A 22946-nucleotide genomic window follows, 5' to 3' on the forward strand; every position below is an offset into this window, starting at 1 on the left:
TGTATATATTGGTATGTACCTTTAGGTATATTTATGTGTGTACACGTATGCACATATATATTTACGTGTGACACCATCTTCATTTAAATGTCCACTTTTCCAACCTTGCATGGACATGGATCGCAGGGTTAGATGAAATTTGTTGAGGTAAATTTTTCTACAGTCGGCTGCTCTTCCAGTTGCCAACCTTCACTTGTTTCCAGAGCAAGATTATATTTCCCTTGGTTCTTGAAACGAAAACATTACAATATTTCATGGAAGACTGCAGGCAAACAACACCATTTTATGTCAGTGACATTTATGTACACTTAGTACAAAATGTCGAAACAAGACAAGACATGAAGCACATTGCCAACTTGGGCAAGTGTCTTCTACTACAGCCCTAGATTGACCAAAATCTTGTGAGTGGATTTGGTAGACTGAAACTGAAAGAAGCCTATTGTGTATGTGTGTGTGTGATTGCATCCCTCCTCCATATCATTTGACAACCAGTGATAGTTTGTTTACATCCCTATCACTTAGTAGTTCAGCAAAAGAGAATAAGTACCAGTTCCAGACTTTAGTAAATAAGTACTAAGGTTCATTTGTTTGACTAAAACCCTTCAAAGTAGTGCCTCAGCATGGCCACAGTCTGGTGATTAAAGCAAGTAAAGGAAGTTTTATATATATATATATACTAGCTTAAAAGCTGTCCAATAGGGCGGCTTTTAGGCTAGCTCCTGTGGAGGGCTCTTCATTGGGCCTTGAAGTCAATAATAACACTTCATGCATCAAGTACATATTAAATCTTATTAAACTTGACCAATATTCTTCAAGCAATGAACAATTTTCATCAAAACAATGATATAATTTGTCGACTTGGAACTTATTGCAAAGCTGTATGATAATCAACATTTTTTGTCTTCCCATTCGGGGGTCAGTACAATTTTTTTTTATCTAATCTCTTTCTTTCTCTCTCTCTTTCTGTTGATTGTTTCCAGCCATCACCATCACCAGTACCACCATCGCCACCACAACTGCCATGCACACACCATTCAAACTTCTGACGTCACCACCATCAACACCTTTGACGTTGCTGCCTTCCCCTCCACCACCATCACCACTGTCTTTCACATCTCTTACTATCACCATCATGCTTGACCACCTCAGCTACCATCACCACCACCACCGCCTCTACCACAACTACAGCTCGTACTATTAACATCTTTACTGTTAATCTACTACCACCCTCACCGTCTCTATGCCTACTATTACACTCAGCCCAGCAAGAGGAGTAGAAGTGTCACTGAATAGCAAGGGAGGAGGTCAATGTGTGACACACTGACACACAGAAATTTGTTTTGGCATTTATTATTATAGATATATATCCTTTGTGTTTGCTTACGGGAAATGTTTTAAACATGCATATAAAAGCTCCTATTCCATTATGCCAGCTACAGCCTACTGACGCCAACTGGCAATGCCAGTTTTTTTTGGTGGCGGGAGGGTTGTACCGAGCTGTGCCGATATAATGTAGGATAAATACAGTAATAATAATAATAATCCTTGGATGGAATTTATAAATATTTTAATGCATTGCTACATGCATGAACATGATCTTACCCGATGTTCTTGGATACTATGGACTGCACTGTAATCATCCCAGGAATAGAGACTATGATTTTAAGAAACGTGATTTGTGTAAACACACATAGTGAGGCATTAAAATATTTATAAATTCCATCCAAGCGTTATTATTATTATTAATATATATATATATATATGATGTGAAGGCGCATGGCTCAGTAGTCAGAGCACCGAACTTACGACCGTCAGGTTGTGAGTTCGAATCCTGGACCGGGCTGCGTGTTGTGTTCTTGAGCAAGACACTTTATTTCACGTTGCTCCAGTTCACTCAGCTGTAGAAATGAGTTGCGACGTCACTGGTGCCAAGCTGTATCGGGGTTTGCCTTTCTCTTGGATAAGATCAATGGCGTGGAGAAGGGAGGGTGGTATGTATGGGCGACTGCTGGTCTTCCATAAACAACCTTGCCTGGACTTGTACCTCGGAGGGTAACTTTCTAGGTGCAATCCCATGGTCAGTCATGACCGAAGGGGGTCTCCAATATATATGATGGATTCTCCTGTTGTGAACAACAAATGAGGGTTCAGTAAAATAAAGCATTAATCATGTGCTCTGGACACAAATGTGTTTTGTGGGGCCTGCTGGTGCCTTGCAAATCTTTTGGCAAATGGAACAAATTGAGGACTCAGTTTGCTTGAGTGCCTGTGGATCATTTACTATGTATCTTCTTGAGTTGACAGCTAGGCCTGCTTTACTTTGTATGCATGTATGTATACATACACTTATATTATGGGAGAGAGAGAGGGGTGTGCAGAGCAATAAGATTGGTGAGCTCTAATGCTACTCCTTTGTTACATTGACTGTATGGTACAGTGAGAAGGAGAGTGGGTGAATGTTAGAAATATGAAGACACAGGCATTTAAGAGTGTCTATTTTAGGTATACTCCTTGTGCTTCCTTCACTTGAAGTCTATCTTTTCCATTTGCCTGCCTGTGATCCTACCACACCTATCGTGCATCCATAGTTTATCATGGGTACACTATATGAAACTTCTTTTCTGCACAATGGCTATTTCCCTAACGGTAGTTATACCCTGTCTTCTATCCTACAAATACTTTAGTCTTTGACAAGCTTACTTTGAGAAGTGTTGATTCAGAGTATTCGCTTTCATGTCCAGAATTCCTTTGTTAGGTCTTTGATTGATTCAACTATAAGAACTAAGTCATCAGCATATAAGAGTTCTTAATGAACAATCAAACTTAAACTCATCTGTTATGGCTTGGAGGATTATATTGAACTGATTAAGTACCACACTAATTACAAAATAGATGACCAATTTCATTACCAACTAATTGCAAGTGTAATTACCCAACAAAATACTGGACTAACAACCATACCAGGTAGATTACCAGAAAAATTATCAGGTAGATTACTGACCTAATTACTTGATAGGTTACCAGATAAATTACTAAACAAATTACCAAAGTAATTACTAAACTAATTGCCACACAAAATACTAGATTAGGTGCATGCAATGTTCAGATACATCGCTTTATGATCTGACTTCAAATCTCACCTGAAATAATTTTGCTTTTCATCCTTCCAGAATCACTACAGTAATTACCAGTCCTGTACTAATGTAGCTTTGTGCTAATGACAGAAACTATTATTGATATCTTAATTAGATGTGATGTGGAGAAGAAGTTACTGCTAACAGGAGAAACAGAAAACTGTGTCAAGCATTTATTAAGATGATACTATAAGATGATACCATAATTGAAATCATTCCAAATGGGAACTGAAACCAGACCATGGATTCTAATAATTAAAAATATACAGCTGTGTTAGCTTTAAAGTTGTATGCACTAACCAACAACAATGAAAACAATGTAAACAATAACATTAAATAATAATGAGAATTCAATCTGAATACTAAACAAATCAGTTTTTACTGTAAACCTAAACTGGCTGCATTACTCCTCGTTACTGGAAACCTTCTTCCACAGCATGAGAAATGTTTCTATATTGTGAGAGGCAAGATTCTCTGTTAATCCATTATGCACGCCATAAGCTTAAGAGTTTCTTCGTAACTATGACAATAAACTTACTACTGCATCAATCACACAACATGTGTGTCTGTGATCAACCAAAACAACAGTGTTGATTCGTTGCAGTTGCCAATATGTAAATTTTATTTACTATAGAGAGAACTCAATTAAGAGTGTAGAGATTCTGCTTTCACCCTGGGAATTTCTTTTAACTTCTACTACAGATTCCACAAGAATGACGTTGTCAGTATATAGTATTTCTTAAGTGCAACTGGTCTTAAATTCTTCTGTTATGACCTAGAGAATTATGATGAACAGGAAGGGATTGAGGACTGGGCCCTGGTGAACTCCTATATCTGTATACTAAATTCATTGCTGTACTGCTTACTAACCTTACTGCCAGCACCCCTGTATATAGCTTGAATAACTATCACTGGTCATTCTGACCCCTATCACCAGATCACCGAGCATGAGACCCTATCAAAGGCTTTCACCAGGTCAATGAATGCCATATAAAATGGCTTACTTTTAGCTAAATATTTCTTCTGCAGTTTTCTAATTAGAAAGAGGATATTAATAGAACTGCTTCCAGGAACAAAACCAAATGGCATCTCATCTAGTCTAAATTTCTTCCTAATTAATTGGGTTACAACTCTTTCTGTAATTTTCATAACCTGGTCCAGCAATTTTGACATCTTAGTAATTATCTCTACCTAAGGCATCTTCTTCACCCTTCTTGTAACGTTTGGCTATAATGCTGCTACACCAGCCATTGGGTGTACAGTTGTATACTTTCCTGCATAATCTGATTAACTATACAGGTGACTAGGCTGCATCCAAATCCAACAGATATTTTTAGCATGTCTGCCATAATTCTCGATGAACCAGGCTTTCCTTGCCTTCATATCCTTAACCCTTTTGTTACTAACCCGGCCGTAGCCGGCCGAGCGTACCCATTGTTATTTAAATGTATATTTGAACCCAAATCTCGTTAGTACATTCGTTAAAACACCTGATTTCACTTTGCAAACAGTTGAGTTATTGTCTCCGACATTGTTTGGCATGATATTTGAACTCAGTGAATTTTTGAAGATTTTTTTCCACATTTTTTGCGGCGTTGATTTTTTTCAACTTTGAAGATGGAGAGGAGTTTCATGCTATCAAGCAGTGATTCCGAATTTGAAGGCTTTTCAACAGAAGATATGGAGATATCGAAGAAAAGAATGAATGAGCTACAAAAGCACGTGGTGAACGATAATGAATCGGATATTTCTGTATCCGAAACTGAAATCAGCGATTCTGAAAGCAGCGACGGCGACAGCAAGGATGATTTTACACCAGAAAAAGATTTAAAAAATATTTTTATTAACAATTTTTCTGAGGAAACAGGGTCTACCCATAGTCTTTCTCAGGAAGCGAAACCTTTAGACTTCTTTTTCATGCTTGTTTGAAATGATTACTGCGGAAACAAACTGTTACGCAGAATGTAAACAAACCGGAAAAAAAAGATAGCTTGAGGTTTCCTGCAACTGTATATGAAATACGGGCATTTTTTGCCATAAATATTATTATGGGTATTAGACAGTTACCCAGAATAACAAATTACTGGAGCAATCAGGAACCTTTTGGCGATGAATATATTTCCAGTATTATGAACGAGTACGATTCGTGAAGCTGAACCAATATTTACATGTGAGAGACACTTGCAGTACCCCCCACCCCAGTACGTGGAGAACTTTGAGACAAAAATTATGCAATAGAATTGATTAAGAACCCTTTCTTTAATTATGTTCCAAATATCACATTAATATGTTGATAAATAAAAAAGTTACAGGTGTTTAATGAGACTAGTCTAAATTCATGATTATTTCAGAATTTAATTGAAACTCATGAGGGGTGTATTTTGGTCAGAAATATAGTAACGAAAGGGTTAATTGTCAACTAGGATAGCTAGTTTCCCTGTTGGGTACACACACATGCACATATATGCACACTTATAGAGCTGTTATATTGAGACAACAGTACTGTCCAAAGGTTTGTGCTTGTTATGCAATCTGATGATTTGATAATGTGATATGTTTATAAAGTATTTCTTTACAAAATAAATATTATTGTTAATGAAATACATGTAAGAATAAATTGAATGGATTTATCTCCACGCTAGTTTCCATTTGTATTCTATGTTATATGTTTATGTGTGTATGTGTTTGTCTTCTACTGTAACACCAGTCTGAACAAAGTTTTGTGAGTCGGTTTGGCAGGCAGAAATTGAAAGAAGCCCATTGTATATGTATGTATATATGTGTGTGTGTGTGTGTGTGTGTGTGTGTGTTGGGGATGAGTATTAACATCTTTGAATATCGTGAGTTGTAAACAGTGACACTGTTGGCAATTCCTTTTCCAACAAATTTTCATCCAGCTTTGCAAATATGCATGTGTCAAATAAGAGATCCCTAATGGTTAGCAACAGGTAGGACATTTGGCTGTAAATCAGAGCCTCAACAAAACATTTGTCTAACCCATGCTAGTATGGGAAAATGAACATATAAACCAAATGTAAACACAAATACACACACACGTATATATATATATATATATATATATATATATATATATATATATATATATATATATATATATATAATAATTATCTTTATCTTATGATATTTACTTTGTTTTATATTATACTCATTTATTGTGATTTTAATTATTAATTTTTCTATATGTGATAGTGGATTTTCATCGATGAGTTCTTGAAACTTGGTTCTTTTCCTTAAAACTATATATATATATATATATATATATATTTCGCTTTACAGCTAGATAAAATGGAATCCATATATACATATATACGTCCCGAAAGGGACAATGTTACCATTGTTTTAGCCCCTAGGAACAATGTTTCTAGCTGGCTATGAGACACACTATCTGTGTCCTTACATTTTCGAACAGGGAGTTCAGCACTCCCATCTAGCACAGCCAAAGCAGCTACTCTGTGTTGATAAAGAGTAATAAACTAGTCCACAGATGTTGTTTTGCGCTAGATGGGAGTGCTGAGTTCCCTGTTCGAAAATATAAGGACACAGATAGTGTGTTGTACAGCCAGCTAGAAACGATATTTCTTGGGGCTAAAACAATAGTAACATCGTCCCTTTCGGGACAGCCACATTATGTTGGCAAATAGCATGTACTTTAAAGAACTGTTACTGAATGTCTGTCTTTGAGAGATTTAGAAATAATCATATATACATCAATACATACATTAAATTACATGCAAAATTTCAGAGTGAAGCAATAAAGAGTAAATAGTTATTTCTAAAACAATGCAACTTTTAAGGAGGCCTCTGTGATCAATCAATCTGCTAAAAATAGCAACTGAATATCCCTCAAATGACATTCCACCATCTTAAATAGGGAAAGGGCATATTGAGTTGATGTAAACTTAGATATCCCTAATATGTCACTGGAATGGCTTTGGCCATAAGCCAGCTCAATCAAAGCCAACTTGAGGCTATTCAACAACAAGAAAGGAATATGATAACTTCTTTCACAACAATCAAATAACATGTAATTAATTCTGAAAAGAATAGCAATGACAGAAAAGAATGGTGCATGATTGATTGAGATGAATTAAGAGTATTTGTATTTCAAGGTTTGGTTTGTTTATTTTTCTTTGCTTTTACAAATAAAAAACAAACTGCGATAAAGAAAAATGTACTCACGTGATTTTTTTAAACTTGTCAATCATGGACTGTTTTAGTGTCTCATCTTTTTTTTTATATCTATCCCATAATGGAACCACTGACTTTGCCTTGGGTAAATCTTTGTATAATCCCAGCCAACTCAAGTAACCTATATTCTGGAATGAAAGAAAAACAAGAATGTTAAAACAAAAGAAGAAGAAAAAAAACAAATTAGAAAATGCAGAAATTATATCCATGTCGAAAGGAATTTCATTCTTCAGTTATTTGCTTTGCCATCACATGCATAGCCATGCTGGAGTACTACTTTCAGGATTTATTGATAAAATGTTCTGTCACTTCTATGTTTTAATAGCTCTGCTGTACAATCATCAGATGGCATATTTCTACATTTATATATATATATATATATATATATATATATATATACATATACATATATGTATATATATATATATAAGGGAAATTATAGAAGGAATTATATATATATATATATACATATACATATATGTATATATATATATATATAAGGGAAATTATAGAAGGAATTATATATATATATATATATATATCCTCAGGGTGGAATTTTGAACTCAGAATCTAAGATGCTCACTAACAACAAGATCTGATGCACTTGTCCACTATTCTTTATTCTTTCTATTCTTTTACTTGTTTCAGTCATTTGACTGCAGCCATGCTGGAGCACTGCCTTTAGTCGAGCAAATGAACCCCAGGACTTTGTAAGCTTAGTACTTATTCTATCAGTCTCTTTTGCCAAACCGCTAAGTTACAGGGACGTAAACACACCAGCATCAGTTGTCAAGCAATACTGGAGGGACAAGCACAGACACACAAACATATATATATATATACATATATACGATAGGCTTCTTTCAGTTTCCATCTACCAAATCCACTCACAAGGCTTTGGTCGGCCCGAAACTATAGTAGAAGACACTTGCCCAAGGTGCCACACAGTGGGACTGAACCTGGAGCCATGTGGTTGTTAAGCAAGCTACTTACCACACAGCCACTCCTGCACCTATATGTCACAATGAACAAACATAAAATCACAAAAGATAAGCTAATGGCACTTACGTCTAGATCCAGGATTAACAGACTATCTGTTCATTGTATCTGGAACCTAATATAGTATTCTGCACATCAGATCTCTCTTAGACATAATACCTTAGTTACAAGTGCTTAACAATACACATACAACCCCTACCAATTAGTCTTTTGTGTAATTAAGAAAACCACCACCACCACCACCACCATTACTATATTTTCTAATAACTTTTTTAGAACTGTATTTTTCTACAAGATACCAAAAATAGAATAAGAAATTTAATTTTGTTCTCAAGAACAAAATCTGAAAAACTTAAATGGAATTTCAACAGAAGATTTATAAAATCTTTGTGCAATTTTCTGGCTACCCTTGACAGAAATTATGCTCTTTTACAGCTAACTGGGATATGCAGAAAGCATTATTAGCAAAGCAAATCTGGGAAACATGTGACCTGCTACTGGTAAATGTCATATTATGCTAAGTGGAATTTGTGGGTTGCCATTTGAGTTAGTCAATTTGGCAACAATTTCTTGAAATGTTCTAAACTGTAACATGATGTCTGATCAAAGTTGATAAGAAAGTTCTTTGAAAGAATTTACTGGCGTAAAATGATGTGGGCTGGAAAAGTTCAAGTCTGCTAGAATCACCATCATCATCATCGCTTAACGTCCGCTTTCCATGCTAGCATGGGTTGGACGACTTGACTGAGGACCGGTGAAACCAGATGGCTACACCAGGCTCCAATCTGATTTGGCAAAGTTTCTACAGCTGGATGCCCTTCCTAACGCCAACCACTCTGAGAGTGTAGTGGGTGCTTTTACGTGCCACCAGCACGAAGGCCAGTCAGGTGGTACTGGCAACAGCCACGCTCAAAATGGTGTATTTTATGTGCCACCCACACAAGAGCCAGTCCAGGGGCACTGGCAACGATCTCGCTCGAAAGTCCTTACACATGCCACGGGCAAAAGTGCCAGAAAGGCGACGCTGGGTATAGGTGCCATCCCGATTTCGCTTTTCCTTGCCCCAAAAAAGTAAGATTTGCTGGATCTGGAGGAAGGAGCACTGCCCATGGTCTTCACAGATTCAGCTATATCAGAGAGATTGATGCCTTTAATATTCTTCTTGGACCTTTTTAAGTCAACACCCATGAGAAAGATATCAGCAAGGAGGGAATTCTGAAGGGCTGACATTCTGGGAAGGAAGGACTAGGCATGATTATTAGCACAGGGCTTCGGGAGCTGGATGTAACAAGGGGGAAAAAAGGAGGAGAGAAGAGTAGGATAGAAATGCCCCAGCTCTAGGGAGCAATAACCATTATAGTAGTGATAGAAAAGGTAGAGAGAGGAGGCAGTATGCCTAAGGACCAGAGGTTGGACAACATCTCTGAGTGACTTTTATCCCTATCAATCAGTTGACCCTATTCTGGATGCAGTGAAAGATGTCTGTGTGTATAGCAGCAACAGCACCCTCTCAGATGCAAGCAACACTCTTCTGTGGATTGCACTAGAACTCATAGCTGAGAGTAAAAGTTACGCAGACAGTAGACTAGAGGCTTTTGAGATCTTGATTAAATGTCTACATGTACCAGTGGTGAAGTGGGTAAGGACATTACTACTTTTAGTTTAGAAATAAAGGTTCTAAGTTTGAATACAGAGTGGAGCCATGTACATATCCAGGAATAAAACACTCAAAAGCAATTGAAAAACAGATGATAAAACAGTTTCGATCACTGGATTGTGGCCACATTGAGGGACTACCTTGAAGAATTGACCCCAATGCTTACTTTTTTATGGGTCTCTTTTACCAAACCACTAAGTTATAGAAACATAAACACACACACAAAGAATCCATGCACACACACACACATGTATATAAACACAATGGGCTTCTTTCAGTTTCCACCTATCAAATCCACTCACAATGCTTTGGCTATCCCAAGGCTATAGTAGAAGACTGAGGTGCCATGCAGTGCGACTGAACTCAGAACCATGAGGTGAGGAAGCAAACTTTTTACCACACAGCCATACCAGTACCTATGTGTAGATATAAGTATTGGAAAGATGAAGTGGTTGATACCATGCTAACTTACAATCTTTATAACATACTGTCTGCTATTTGACAGTTCAGAATTTAAATTTCAATTCACTGAGCTTTTCTTTTTTATCTCCAATGGAGGATACAGTCAATAAAATAAGTCTAAGAAATATAGTAAAATAGAGTTATGGTTGCTTGGAACAATCATGTGGAGAGTTAGCAAAGCTTGTAATTTGCTAACAGTGTTGTGGCCTAAGTAACCAAAGTGTAAGTAAGTATAACAAGGTGATACAATATATAAACACAAGCATGGCTAGTTGGTTAAGAAGTTTCTTTCACAACCATTAGATTTCAGGTTCAATCCCACAGTGTAGCATTCTGGGTAAATATAATGTCTTGTAGTATAGTCCTGGAGTCAACCAATAACTTGTAAGTGAATTCAATTGATGGAAACTGCAGAAGGCTATCTCATATATATATATATATATATATATATATATATGTGTGTGTGTGTATATATATTTGTTTTGCAATATATATATATATATACATATATATTTGGAGGGGGAATGTGTTTGTCTTTCCTTACTTAAAAAGTAGTGTTAGATTGTTTATCCCTTTGTAACTTCGTGTCCAGCAAAAAGGGACCTACAGGATAAGTATCACACTTGAAATAAGTACTGGGGCTGATTTGATTAACTAAACCCCACATGGTGGCAATCATATGACTGAGGCAAGTTCATCATCATCATCATCATCATCGTTTAACGTCCGCCTTCCATGCTAGCATGGGTTGGACGATTTGACTGAGGACTGGTGAAACCGGATGGCAACACCAGGCTCCAATCTAATTTGGCAGAGTTTCTACAGCTGGATGCCCTTCCTAACGCCAACCACTCAGAGAGTGTAGTGGGTGCTTTTACGTGTCACCCGCACGAAAAGGGCCACGCTCGAAATGGTGTCTTTTATGTGCCACCCGCACAAGAGCCAGTCCAGGGGCACTGGCAACGATCTCGCTCGAAAACCCTACAAAGGCCAGTCAGGCGGTATATATATATATATATATATATATATATATATATGTCTGTATGTATTGTCGTCGTCGTTTAACGTTCGCTTTCCATGCTAGCATGGGTTGGACGATTTGACTGAGGACTGGTGAAACCAGATGGCTACACCAGGCTCCAATCTGATTTGGCAGTGTTTCTACAGCTGGATGCCCTTCCTAAAGCCAACCACTCAGAGAGTGTAGTGGGTGCTTTTACGTGTCACCCGCACGAAGGCCAGTCAGGCGGTACTGGCAAAGGCCACGCTCATCTCGCTTGAGAAACCTCATGTGTCACCCACACAACAGCCAGCCCAGGGGCACCAGCAACGATCCCGCTCAAAAATCCCACAACAACCCCACACAAGAATCAGTTCAAGGAAGAAAGAATATATTATTGTATGCAACTATAAAATTGATGAACGTCTCCATGGCTTGCAGGGTTAACTTCATCCAACTCTTCGCAAATGAGAATATCTAGGCAATAACAGAGTGACTGTGAACACTCCACATGATGAATAGTCTGTCCTCAATTATGTACAAACAATCAAATAACTAATGAAGCCAATTATCATTTTCACTGTCATTACCAAAAATCCACAAATAGCTCTCCCTTTATATAAAAGTTTCTTGTGTCAAAGAAAGACTCCTTATTCTTTTACGGTTATAAGAGAAAATAGGGACAAAATTAATTATCCCCAATAACCTGTAAACCTCCACTTTGACATTGAGAAATTACAACCATAACACAATTTCAGTGTCAGAGATCATGTTTCATATGTGATTTGATCCCCGGCATCTGTGATGAAAGATATATATATATATATGTGTGTGTGTGTGTGTGTGTGTGTGTTTCTGACTTCACTGAATTACAACAATGAAGACTGACAGACTTGGAAATTAATGAAAGGTAAGATGGAATAGAAACACAGATTTAACCCAAATTATCCAGTATCTTCAACATTCAGTGTTAATTCTAAAAGTGTCATAGATTAAATTATACACAGGCCAGTGAAGGAACCTCTGCTTAACCTTGTTGGAATAATAGATAAATTATAAATCACATTATATCATCTTTAAAAAATTAACATTTTGAATAGGTGCTGACATAGCAATGTAGTAAAAAGTTTGCTTCCCAACCATATGGTTTTGATTCAATCCTTTAGGCAAGTGGTTTCTACTAGAGCTCTGGGTCAACCAAAGCCTTGCAAGTGAATTTGGTAGATGGAAACTGGAAGAGTTCCAACATACATATATGTGTGTGTGTGTGTGTGTGTGTGTGTGTGTGTGTGTGTGTGTGTGTGTGCTCAAAAGTGTGTTACTATCTTCTTGCCTGGACATCAAGTCATAGTTATAAACAAGTGTCACTATCATGAAAATGATAATCTTCATTTCTAGTCTTTTGTGTAAACATGTCTGTTCATGGGGAAATATTACCTCACTTGGAAACAAGTGAGGACTGATGACAAGAAGGGTGTCCAGCCATAGAAAATCCACCTTGACAAATTCCATCCAACCCATGCAAGCACAGAAAAGTGGATATTAAACCGACGAGGAGGCGGAGGGTGATGATGATGAATAATGTGGTCCTGCATCTAAAAATATAAAGGAACAAACTTGGTTAGAATGTCTTTGATCACAGTTCTATAAAATCAAGACTGACCAGAAGTTATATAATGGTGGTTGTTAAAAGCTGTGGATAGTAGAACTGTTAAAGTACCAAAGCAAAATGCCTTTTTACATTCTGAGTTCAAAGTCAGGTCAACTTTTCTTTTCATTCCTCTAGTGTCATATAAAATAAAATACCAACCACATGGTTCCAGTTTCAGTCCCACTGTGTTATTTCTTTACTGCCCACAAGGGGCTACATACAGAGGGGACAAACAAAGACAGACAAACAAATTAAGTCGATTATATCGACCCCAGTGCGTAACTGGTACTTAATTTATGGACCCCGAAAGGATGAAAGGCAAAGTCAACCTGGGCGGAATTTGAACTCAGAACGTAGCAGCAGGCGAAATACCGCTAAGCATTTCGCCAGGCGTGCTAACGTCTCTGCCAACTCGCCGCCGTGTAAAGTCCCACCGTGTGGGACCTTGGACAAGTGTCTTTTACTATAGCCTGTGATTAAACAACTGAATGGGTTTGGTGAACAGAGACTAAAAGAAGGCCATCATATATGTATCATTATCACCATCCTCATTGTTTAACAGCTGTCTTCCATGCTGGTATAGTTTATATGGTTTGACAAGATCTGACAAGCTACAGGATTGAACTAAACACCAATCTCAGGTTTGGCATAGAGGTACTGGATAATTTTTCTTGGTACTAGCACTAGTTAGATCACCAAGTAATTCACCAGACAAGCTCCTTCAATTAAGTGGGGATATAACATTGATTTGAAATTTTGGCACAAGGCCAGCAATTTCAAGGTGAGGGTAAGCCAATTACATCAACCTCAGTGCTTAACTGGTACTTCTTTCATCAACCTTGAAAGGATGAAAGGTTAAGTTAACTTCAGTGGAATCTGAACTCAGAACATAAGGATACATGAAATACTGCTAAGCATTTTGCCAGGCATGCTAATAATTCTTCCAGCTTGCCGCCTTAAAGTAGGGGTGTAATATTGAGGAAGGTGGCATCATGCCAAGTGTTGAGGGGTTAAAGTATGACAAAAGGAGAAGAACAGGTGTTTTGCTGTAGTAGACAAACATGGCTATTCTGGCTAAGTGTGTGAATGTTTGTGTTTGTGTGTCTGAGTATGTTTTTGTGTCTCCTTGTCTTGACATTGTGAAAGAGTTGTAAATGAGTATCATTGTCACACAAGTAATGCAAGCATGGAAAAGTAGATGTTGAAACAATAATGATAGTATCCCCAATGTAAATAGAGCGACAACAATGAAGGCTGCTTTGGAAATTAATGAAAGGTCAGATGAAATGGAAGCACAGAGCTAAACCAAAATTATCCATTATCTATTATATTTTAGAAATGTCATGAACCCAACTAAACATTAATACTCATACACTCACATAACAAAAAGCAGTTTTGATAAGACAAGACAAGCAGTGAAATATGGAATGATGGCATTCTAAGAATATAAGAAATATGTACATGGTTCATAGTAATAGGAAAGACACTTATTAACCCTTTCGTTACTAACCCGGCCGTAGCCGGCCGAAAAATGTTTTGGTTCATAAGACAAACTCGGCCGTAGCCGACTGAGCACCCATTGTTATTTAAATGTATATTTGAACCCAAATCTCGTTAGTACATTCGTTAAAACACTTGATTTCACTTTGCAAACAGTTGAGTTATTGTCTCTGACATTGTTTGGCGTGATATTTGAACTCAGTGAATTTTGGAAGATTTTTTTCCACATTTTTTGCGGCGTTAATTTTTTTCAACTTTAAAGATGGAGAGGAGTTTCATGCTATCAAGCAGTGATTCCGAATTTGAAGGTTTTTCAACAGAAGATATGGAGATATCGAAGAAAAGAATGAATGAGCTACAAAAGCACATGGTGAACGATAATGAATCGGATATTTCTGTATCCGAAACTGAAAGCAGCGATTCTGAAAGTAGCGATTCTGAAAGCAGCGATGCCGACAGCAAGGATGATTTTACACCAGAAAAAGATTTTTAAAATATTTCTATTAACAATTTTTCTGAGGAAACAGGGTCTACCCATAGTCTTTCTCAGGAAGCGAAACCTTTAGACTTCTTTTTCATGCTTGTTTGAAATGATTACTGTGGAAACAAACCGTTACGCAGAATGTAAACAAACCGGAAAAAAAAATAGCTTGTGGTTTCCTGCAACTGTAGATGAAATACGGGCATTTTTTGCCATAAATATTATTATGGGTATTAGACAGTTACCCAGAATAACAAATTACTGGAGCGATCAGGAACCTTTTGGCGATGAATATATTTCCAGTATTATGAACGAGTACGATTCGTAAAGCTGAACCAATATTTACATGTGAGAGACACTAGCAGTACCCCACCCCTCAGTACGTGGAGAACGTTGAGACAAAAATTATGGAATAGAATTGATTAAGAACCCTTTCTTTAATTATGTTCCAAATATCACATTAATATGTTGATAAATAAAAAAGTTACAAGTGTTTAATGAGACTAGTCTAAATTCATGATTATTTTAGAATTTAATTGAAACTCATGAGGAGTGTATTTTGGTCAGAAATATAGTAACGAAAGGGTTAAATGTCTGACCTCATCCTCACTGAGGATTTCTCCTGGTAATATCACACGCTAAACATAAAGACTACATCTCCAAAACTAGCATTCCTCTTCAAGGCCTGAAAACTACTTCTACTTTCAACAAGTACTGACCCTATATAAAGTTCAAGGGAGACCCCACAATACACCACTGTTCCTATATCTAAACCCATGTTGTTACCATCCAAACACACACAGACATCCTAGATGACATCCAAAACAAAGCCACTAACACACTCCTGGCTCATTATTTTACTTTTTCTACAACTATTACAATAACCTCTGTTTCTTAACCCTTTTGAGGCACACAGTGTTTTGGTATGTGTAGCCAAAAAGACCAACATTTTTTAAATATTGAAATAGATCTACTGAAAGATAATCTCTGATTAGCTATTACACTTCAAAACCAACCATTCACAACATTTGTTCCATCAGGCCAATGGATTGGCCTCAAAGTCCTTTTAGCTTGTATCACTTGGGTTGATCAATTGGCCTGCATGTCTCAAGAGGGTTAAAGCCAATTAGTCTCTCCTCTTCTTGTTTCTCATATTAAATCCAATACCTGAAGTTTCTCATTTTCTAGAGTCTCTCCTTCCAGACATTATTCCTCTGGAATGCTCCCCCACTGCTCATGTTTTACCTGCAACTGTCTACAAGGAACATCAACCATATCATTCTGACACTAGTCTTGGTGGGCTTGCCACGACCATAAACACAATCCTTTTTTTCCACGAAAGAGCTAACCAAATGACACAGCTTTAATCTTTTAGCATTCAGATTACTCTGTCAAATGTAAAGCTTATTTACTTTAATTGTTTTGAATTAATCGTGCATTATTTCATAACTTTGAGAGTTCGATGATGTGAGTCTTTATTTGTAAAATGATACTGAAGGATAGGTTGAATGACTGGAAAATCTGTAGAGCTCAACGAGGATGTCCTGCAAATCCTGGTGGAAAACAATCCCATCATAACTATTGAGGAACTAGCAGAGAAGCTTGGATTTGGTCATTCAATCATTCACTGACACTTGTGTGCCATCGGAAAACTCAGCAAATTGGGTCAATGGCGCTCTGAGAAACTTTCCAAGTCTAATCGTGCACGGAGAATGAATGTGTGTTCTTCTTTGCTGTCATGTCTCATGAATGAACCTTTTTAGGACTAAATATTGACAGGTGACAAGAGATGAGTTCTCTATAAAAATGTCAAGTGCCAAAGACAGTAGGTAGGGAAAGGAGAAACACTGGCACCCCAGGCTAATGAAGGTCTTCACCTATGTAAGGTGTTGTTATCTGTTTGGTAGGATATGAAAGGTTTAGTCCTCTTTGAACTTTTAAACCCAAACCAAACAGTAACAAAGGAGATCTACAGCAAGCAGCTTGAGCAGCTTAAGTCAGCACTAGAAGAAAATGGCCATCTTTGGTTTCAAGACAAAAGGTGTTCTTCCATCAGGATAAAGCTCGGCCACATACAGCGAGGATGACATTCCAAAGGCTGGAGCAGTTTGAATGGGAAATGATGCCCTACCCACCATATTCGCCGGACATTACCCCCATCTGATTATCATTTATTTCACAGTCTTTGAAATCATTCGGATGGAAAAATTATGAATTCTGTAGATGAGGTAGAACAGTACTGGAGGAGTATTTTTCGTCACGGACAAGTGAATTTTGGAAGAAGGGCCTTGTAAGTCTACCAGATAGATGGAAAAGCATTGTAGAAAATGAAGGAGAGTATATTTTAGATTAAGAAAGTATCATCATCATCGTTTAACGTTTGCTTTCCATGCTAGCATGGGTTGGATGATTTGACTGAGGACTGGTGAACCAGATGGCTACACCAGGCTCCAATCTGATTTGGCAGAGTTTCTACAGCTGGATGCCCTTCCTAACGCCAACCACTTCGAGAGTGTAGTGGGTGCTTTTACGTGAAAAATAAATAGTATAAAAAAAAACACACTATTTATGGGATGACCCAATACATACAGACACACACACAACAGGCTTCTTTTAGTTTCCATCTATCAAATCCACTCCCAAGACTTTGTTCAGCCCAGGGCTAAAATACAAAGCACTTGCCCAAGGCACCACACAGTGGAACTGAACCTGGAACCATGTGGTTGGGAAACAAGCTTTTTTATCACACAGCCACAAATTAAAAATAAATAAATAAGATCAAGATGAGAAAAATAGAGTTGTTCCTGTTATTGTTGTTGCTTTTCATTTTCTGATAAGTGTTTAAGTATGTTAAAAAATAACAAAACTGCTCGGAGTGAAATTGCAGGAGGCAAGCCATCATCAGTCTAGTGAGCATTTCCTTTATTAAAGACTTGATAACATCATACCTCCTAGTGAATTTAATTAGTCCCTGGCAGCTTGACTGTTAACAACAACAACAACAACGACATTATATAAGTTGTTTACAAATTATTCAGACTGACCAACTGGATAATTTCTCTTGTTAAAGCTTCAGAAGGTAAACAATGAATAGTGTGTGTGTGAGAGAGAGAGAGAGAGACAGACAGACAGAGAGGTGGAGGATAAGAAAGAGAGGAGAAGAGAGACAGAGAGGCGCTATGGCTGAGTGAACAGTCAAGGGTCAACAATGTGCATCCTGTCTATTACTGATCTGTAATGATGGTAATTATCATCATGATGGAGGCAGTGGTGGTGGTGGAGGTAACGGTAACAGTGCTGATGGTATGGATAGTGGTGGTAGTGACAGTATGGATCATAATGTGGGTAGCAGTGGTAGAGGTGGTGGTAGTGATGGTGGTGTGGTGCTGGTGACAGAATGTAGATAATAATCATTCCAATAGTTTTAATAGCAATAATCATGGCAGTGTGCAGACGCTGATGCTGGTGGCCATAACAATGATGAGGATGGAGATGTTAGTAGTAATGAAAAAGACGCTAATGCTAACAAGAGAGAAGCAGATGAAGATGTGTCTCAGATGTTCAGTTGCAGGTGACAAATAGATGAGATTTGTTGTATTGGCTCAAGAACTTCACTTCAAATCCTGTAGAAATAGTTTTACAATTACATACCATACCATATCTGTCTGTCTGTCTATCTATCTAGCCATCTATCTACTTATATCTATCTTAATCCCCGACTTTAACTGGAATAACTATGCTATTCGAAACATCCTATCTTTTTATGTTTTTGCAGAAAAGCAAGCACAAACACACACGGACACATACATACACACATGATGGGCTTCTTTCAGTTTTCATCTACCAGATCCACTCACAAGACTTTGCAGGGCTATAGTAGAAGACATTTGTCCATATGCAGTAGAGTTGAATCAAAGACTATCATCATCATCGTTTAACGTCCGCTTTCCATGCTAGCATGGGTTGGACGATTTGACTGAGGACTGGTGAAACCGGATGGCAACACCAGGCTCCAGTCTGATTTGGCAGAGTTTCTACAGCTGGATGCCCTTCCTAACGCCAACCACTCAGAGAGTGTAGTGGGTGCTTTTACGTGTCACCCGCACGAAAACGGCCACGCTCGAAATGGTGTCTTTTATGTGCCACCCGCACAAGCCAGTCCAGGGGCACTGGCAACGATCTCGCTCGAAAATCCTACAGGAGCCAGTCAGGCGGTACTGGCAACGGCCACGCTCAAAATGGTGCATCTCATGTGCCACCCGCACAAGAACCAGTCCAGGGGCACTGGCAACGATCTTACTTGGCTTGCCGGGTCTTCTCACGCACAGCCCATTTCCAAAGGTCTCGGTCCGTAGTCATCGCCTCGGTGAGGCCCAATGTACGAAGGTCTTGCCTCACCACCTCAGCCCAGGTCTTCCTGGGCCTACCTCTTCCACGGGTTCCCTCAACTGTTAGGGTGTGGCACTTTTTCACGCAGCTATCCTCCTCCATTCTCACCACATGTCCATACCAGCGCAATCGTCTCTCTTGCACGCCACAACTGATGCTTCTAATGTTCAGCTTTTCTCTCAAGATACTTACACTCTGACGGGTATTCACATTGACATTACACATCCAACGGAGCATACTGGCTTCATTCCTTGCGAGCTTACGTATGTCCTCAGCAGTTACAGCCCATGTTTCACTGCCATGTAGCATGGTTGTTCGTACGCATGCGTCATACAGTCTGCTTTTTACTCTGAGTGAGAGTCCCTTTGTCGCCAGCAGGGGTAAGAGCTCTCTAAACTTTGCCCAGGCTATTCTTATTCTAGCAGCTACACTTTCAGCGCACCCACCCCCACTACTAACTTGGTCGCCCAGATAGCGGAAGCTATCGACTACCTCTAGTTTTTCACCCTGGAATGAGATAGAAGTTGTTTCCTGTTTGTTTGCAGTCTTTATTGCACCTGAACATCTGCCACAAACAAAAACTAACTTGCTAGTTAACCTGCCTTTGATGTTGCTGCACCTCTTATGTGTCCATAGCTTGCACCGGGTACATCTTATAGAGTTACTACCAACTCCTTTTCTACATACTGAGCAGGGCCATCTACCTGAAGGGGTTTGTGTTTTATCTACCTTCCTACTTATTAGGATTTTGGTTTTAGCTAGGTTGACTCTACCACACAGCCTCACCTGTGCATATGTGTGTGCACATATGGAACAGGGACAACTGACAAAGGGTTATACTGTTTATGCTACATGTCTCGTTTCTCTGCTTTTTTCATTGTTCGAAAAAAGTTCGTTTTCTGTTTTCGTCTTTATGTTTTCATTTCTCATTGTGTTTAACATTTTTTTTGTGATGTCCTGTACCCATATATGCATGTATATATACATATAAATGTAGGTATGTACATATATGTATGGATATATGCATATGTTTATATATATATATATATATGTATATATATATGTATATATATATATATATATATATATATATATATATATATATATATATATATATGTATATATATATATATATATATATATATGTATATATATATATATATATATATATATGTATATATATATATATATATGTATATATATATGTATATATATATATATATATATATATATATATATATATATATATATATATATATATATATATATATATGGGAGAATATACGAAAAAACAACAACAGACGAGGACAGGTGGTGTAAATAACAAAAGGATGTATTAGTATGACGCTCGGGAATACGGAAAGTCTTTGACGTTTCGAGCTACGCTCTTCAACAGAAAGAATACGGAGACAAGGAGAAAAACACGGAGAAAAAAAATAATTGAATAGTGTCCAGTCAATCATAATAATGGCTGATCATAACAATGGCTGACCGGAAGTTAGAAATTCTTTTTTCAGGAGAGCTAAGAAAAGGGGAAGATAACAAACGGTGATCGAAGAACGAGGGGCTGTGTGTGGGAGATAGAATGCTGGTGATCTTGAGGTATGTAGTGTGAAAATGGGGAAGGGAGAAAGGAGTTGGTCAGTTGTAGTGTGTGCTTGGTGTGATGCGAGGGTATTGGTGTGGTGTGATGTGAGGGTGTTGGGAGGTGGGGAAGGCATGGGTGGAGAGTGGGTTAGGCTGAGGGTGGGGTAGAGGTAGGGGTCTGTGGGTAGGGGTGGGTGGTGGGTGTAAGGAATTGGATGGGGTGGAGTGGGAAGGTAGAGTAGGAGTGTGTTGAGGTGTGGTGGGATGAGCTTATGAGGGGGTGTTGACGATGAAGGGGGAAGGGGAAGGTGGATGTAAGAGAGGAGGAAGATGGGTATGGGAGGGGAGAGAAAGAGAGGAAGAGAGGAGAGAGGGTGGGTATAAGAGAGGGAAGGTGGATTGAGAGAGGGGGAAGGTGGGTATAGGGGGAGAAAGAGGGGGAAGGTGGGTATAGTAATAATAATGATAATCCATGGATGGAATTTATAAATATTTTAATGCATCGTTACATGCGTTTCCACAGATTTATAAATTCCATCCAGTGATTATTATTATTATTACTGTATTTATACTACATTATATCGGTACAGATTGGTACAACCCCAAAAAACCACTGATGTCACCAGTTGGCATCATTAGGCTGTAGCCAGCATAATACAATAGGACCTTTTATTTGCATATTCAATATGTTTCCTGTAAATGAACTTAAAGGATATATATATATATATCTGAAGAATCTATTAGAGTAGAAACAAGCGCTAATATATGATTTATAAAAACATGTGACATATTAATAAAAAATCTGTAAATGTACAACCATCCTGATCTCGGAGTACCTTATTATTGTTTCTAATATATAATACCTGTACATCACCTCCAAACCTTCTAATATATATATATATACATATATAGATGTATGTGAATATATATGGCTAAAAAGAAGAACTTAATATGATGGCACGATGATTAAAAAGTGAATATTCTATGCGCATTCTCTGTTTTCTCTTTAAATATTATTTCTCCTATATCGAAAAGAATGAAGTACCTATAGGGACAACTGGATTTTCAGAAATGGAAAGAACTAAGAATGGTCAAACTAACAACCATAAACATTAGTTCATAATCATAACCAAAATTATCAATTGATAGTAGAGCAAAACTGGTGCCTGCTCGGACAACATATCCCTATAAACAAAACATTTTTTGCAAGGAACTTTTTGCAAATAGGTATATATATATATATATATATATATATATATATATATATATATATATATATATATATATATATATATATATATATATATATATATATATATATATAGATAGATAGATAGATAGATAGATAGATATATGTGTGTGTGTGTGTGTGTGTGTACAAAAACACACACATAACAATATTCATGAGATCAAATTTCATTGAAACAATTCAAAATAAATGTAATAAAAGGACTGCATTCTACTTGTTTGTAATTATATATGATGCAATGGTATATGCAACAATTTAGACAAAGACGTCTTTTTTTTCTATACATACTTTCTTTTTGACCAGTTAAACCAAACCAGTGATTTGCTTTATTTCGTTTTAATAGTAATATACAAATGTAATCATGTAAACATGCCCAACTGAACGTGGGCATGAATTATTGGTAATTCAAGTATCTACAGCCAATGAATTTTATACAGAATTCTGATGAGTTGAGTTTGAGACCTCATGAATAAATTGTTGCATATATTATTGCATTATATAACAATACTCATGAGATTGAATTTCAATGAAACAATTGTAAATAAAGTAATAAAAGGACTTGCACTCTCCATCCTTCTTGTTTTTAATTGTAGATACTTGCAGATACTTGTGGATTTTCAGACGTGTT

General features: G+C 37.5%; 1 protein-coding gene across 2 annotated transcripts in view; it reads right to left on the bottom strand.

The window, feature by feature from the left end:
- Positions 1-22946, bottom strand: part of LOC106868015 (high affinity cGMP-specific 3',5'-cyclic phosphodiesterase 9A) — a 233024-nt gene that overhangs the window by 43528 nt on the left and 166550 nt on the right. For both annotated transcript variants that reach the window (XM_089357273.1, XM_089357274.1), the window contains one exon: positions 7335-7471. In XM_089357273.1, the coding sequence (XP_089213399.1) occupies positions 7335-7471 (137 nt within the window). The remainder of the gene's footprint in view (positions 1-7334; positions 7472-22946) is intronic.

This window comes from Octopus bimaculoides, chromosome 9 (genome assembly GCF_046866305.1).
Source record: "Octopus bimaculoides isolate indiv1 chromosome 9, ASM4686630v1, whole genome shotgun sequence".
NCBI lineage: Eukaryota > Metazoa > Mollusca > Cephalopoda > Octopoda > Octopodidae > Octopus > Octopus bimaculoides.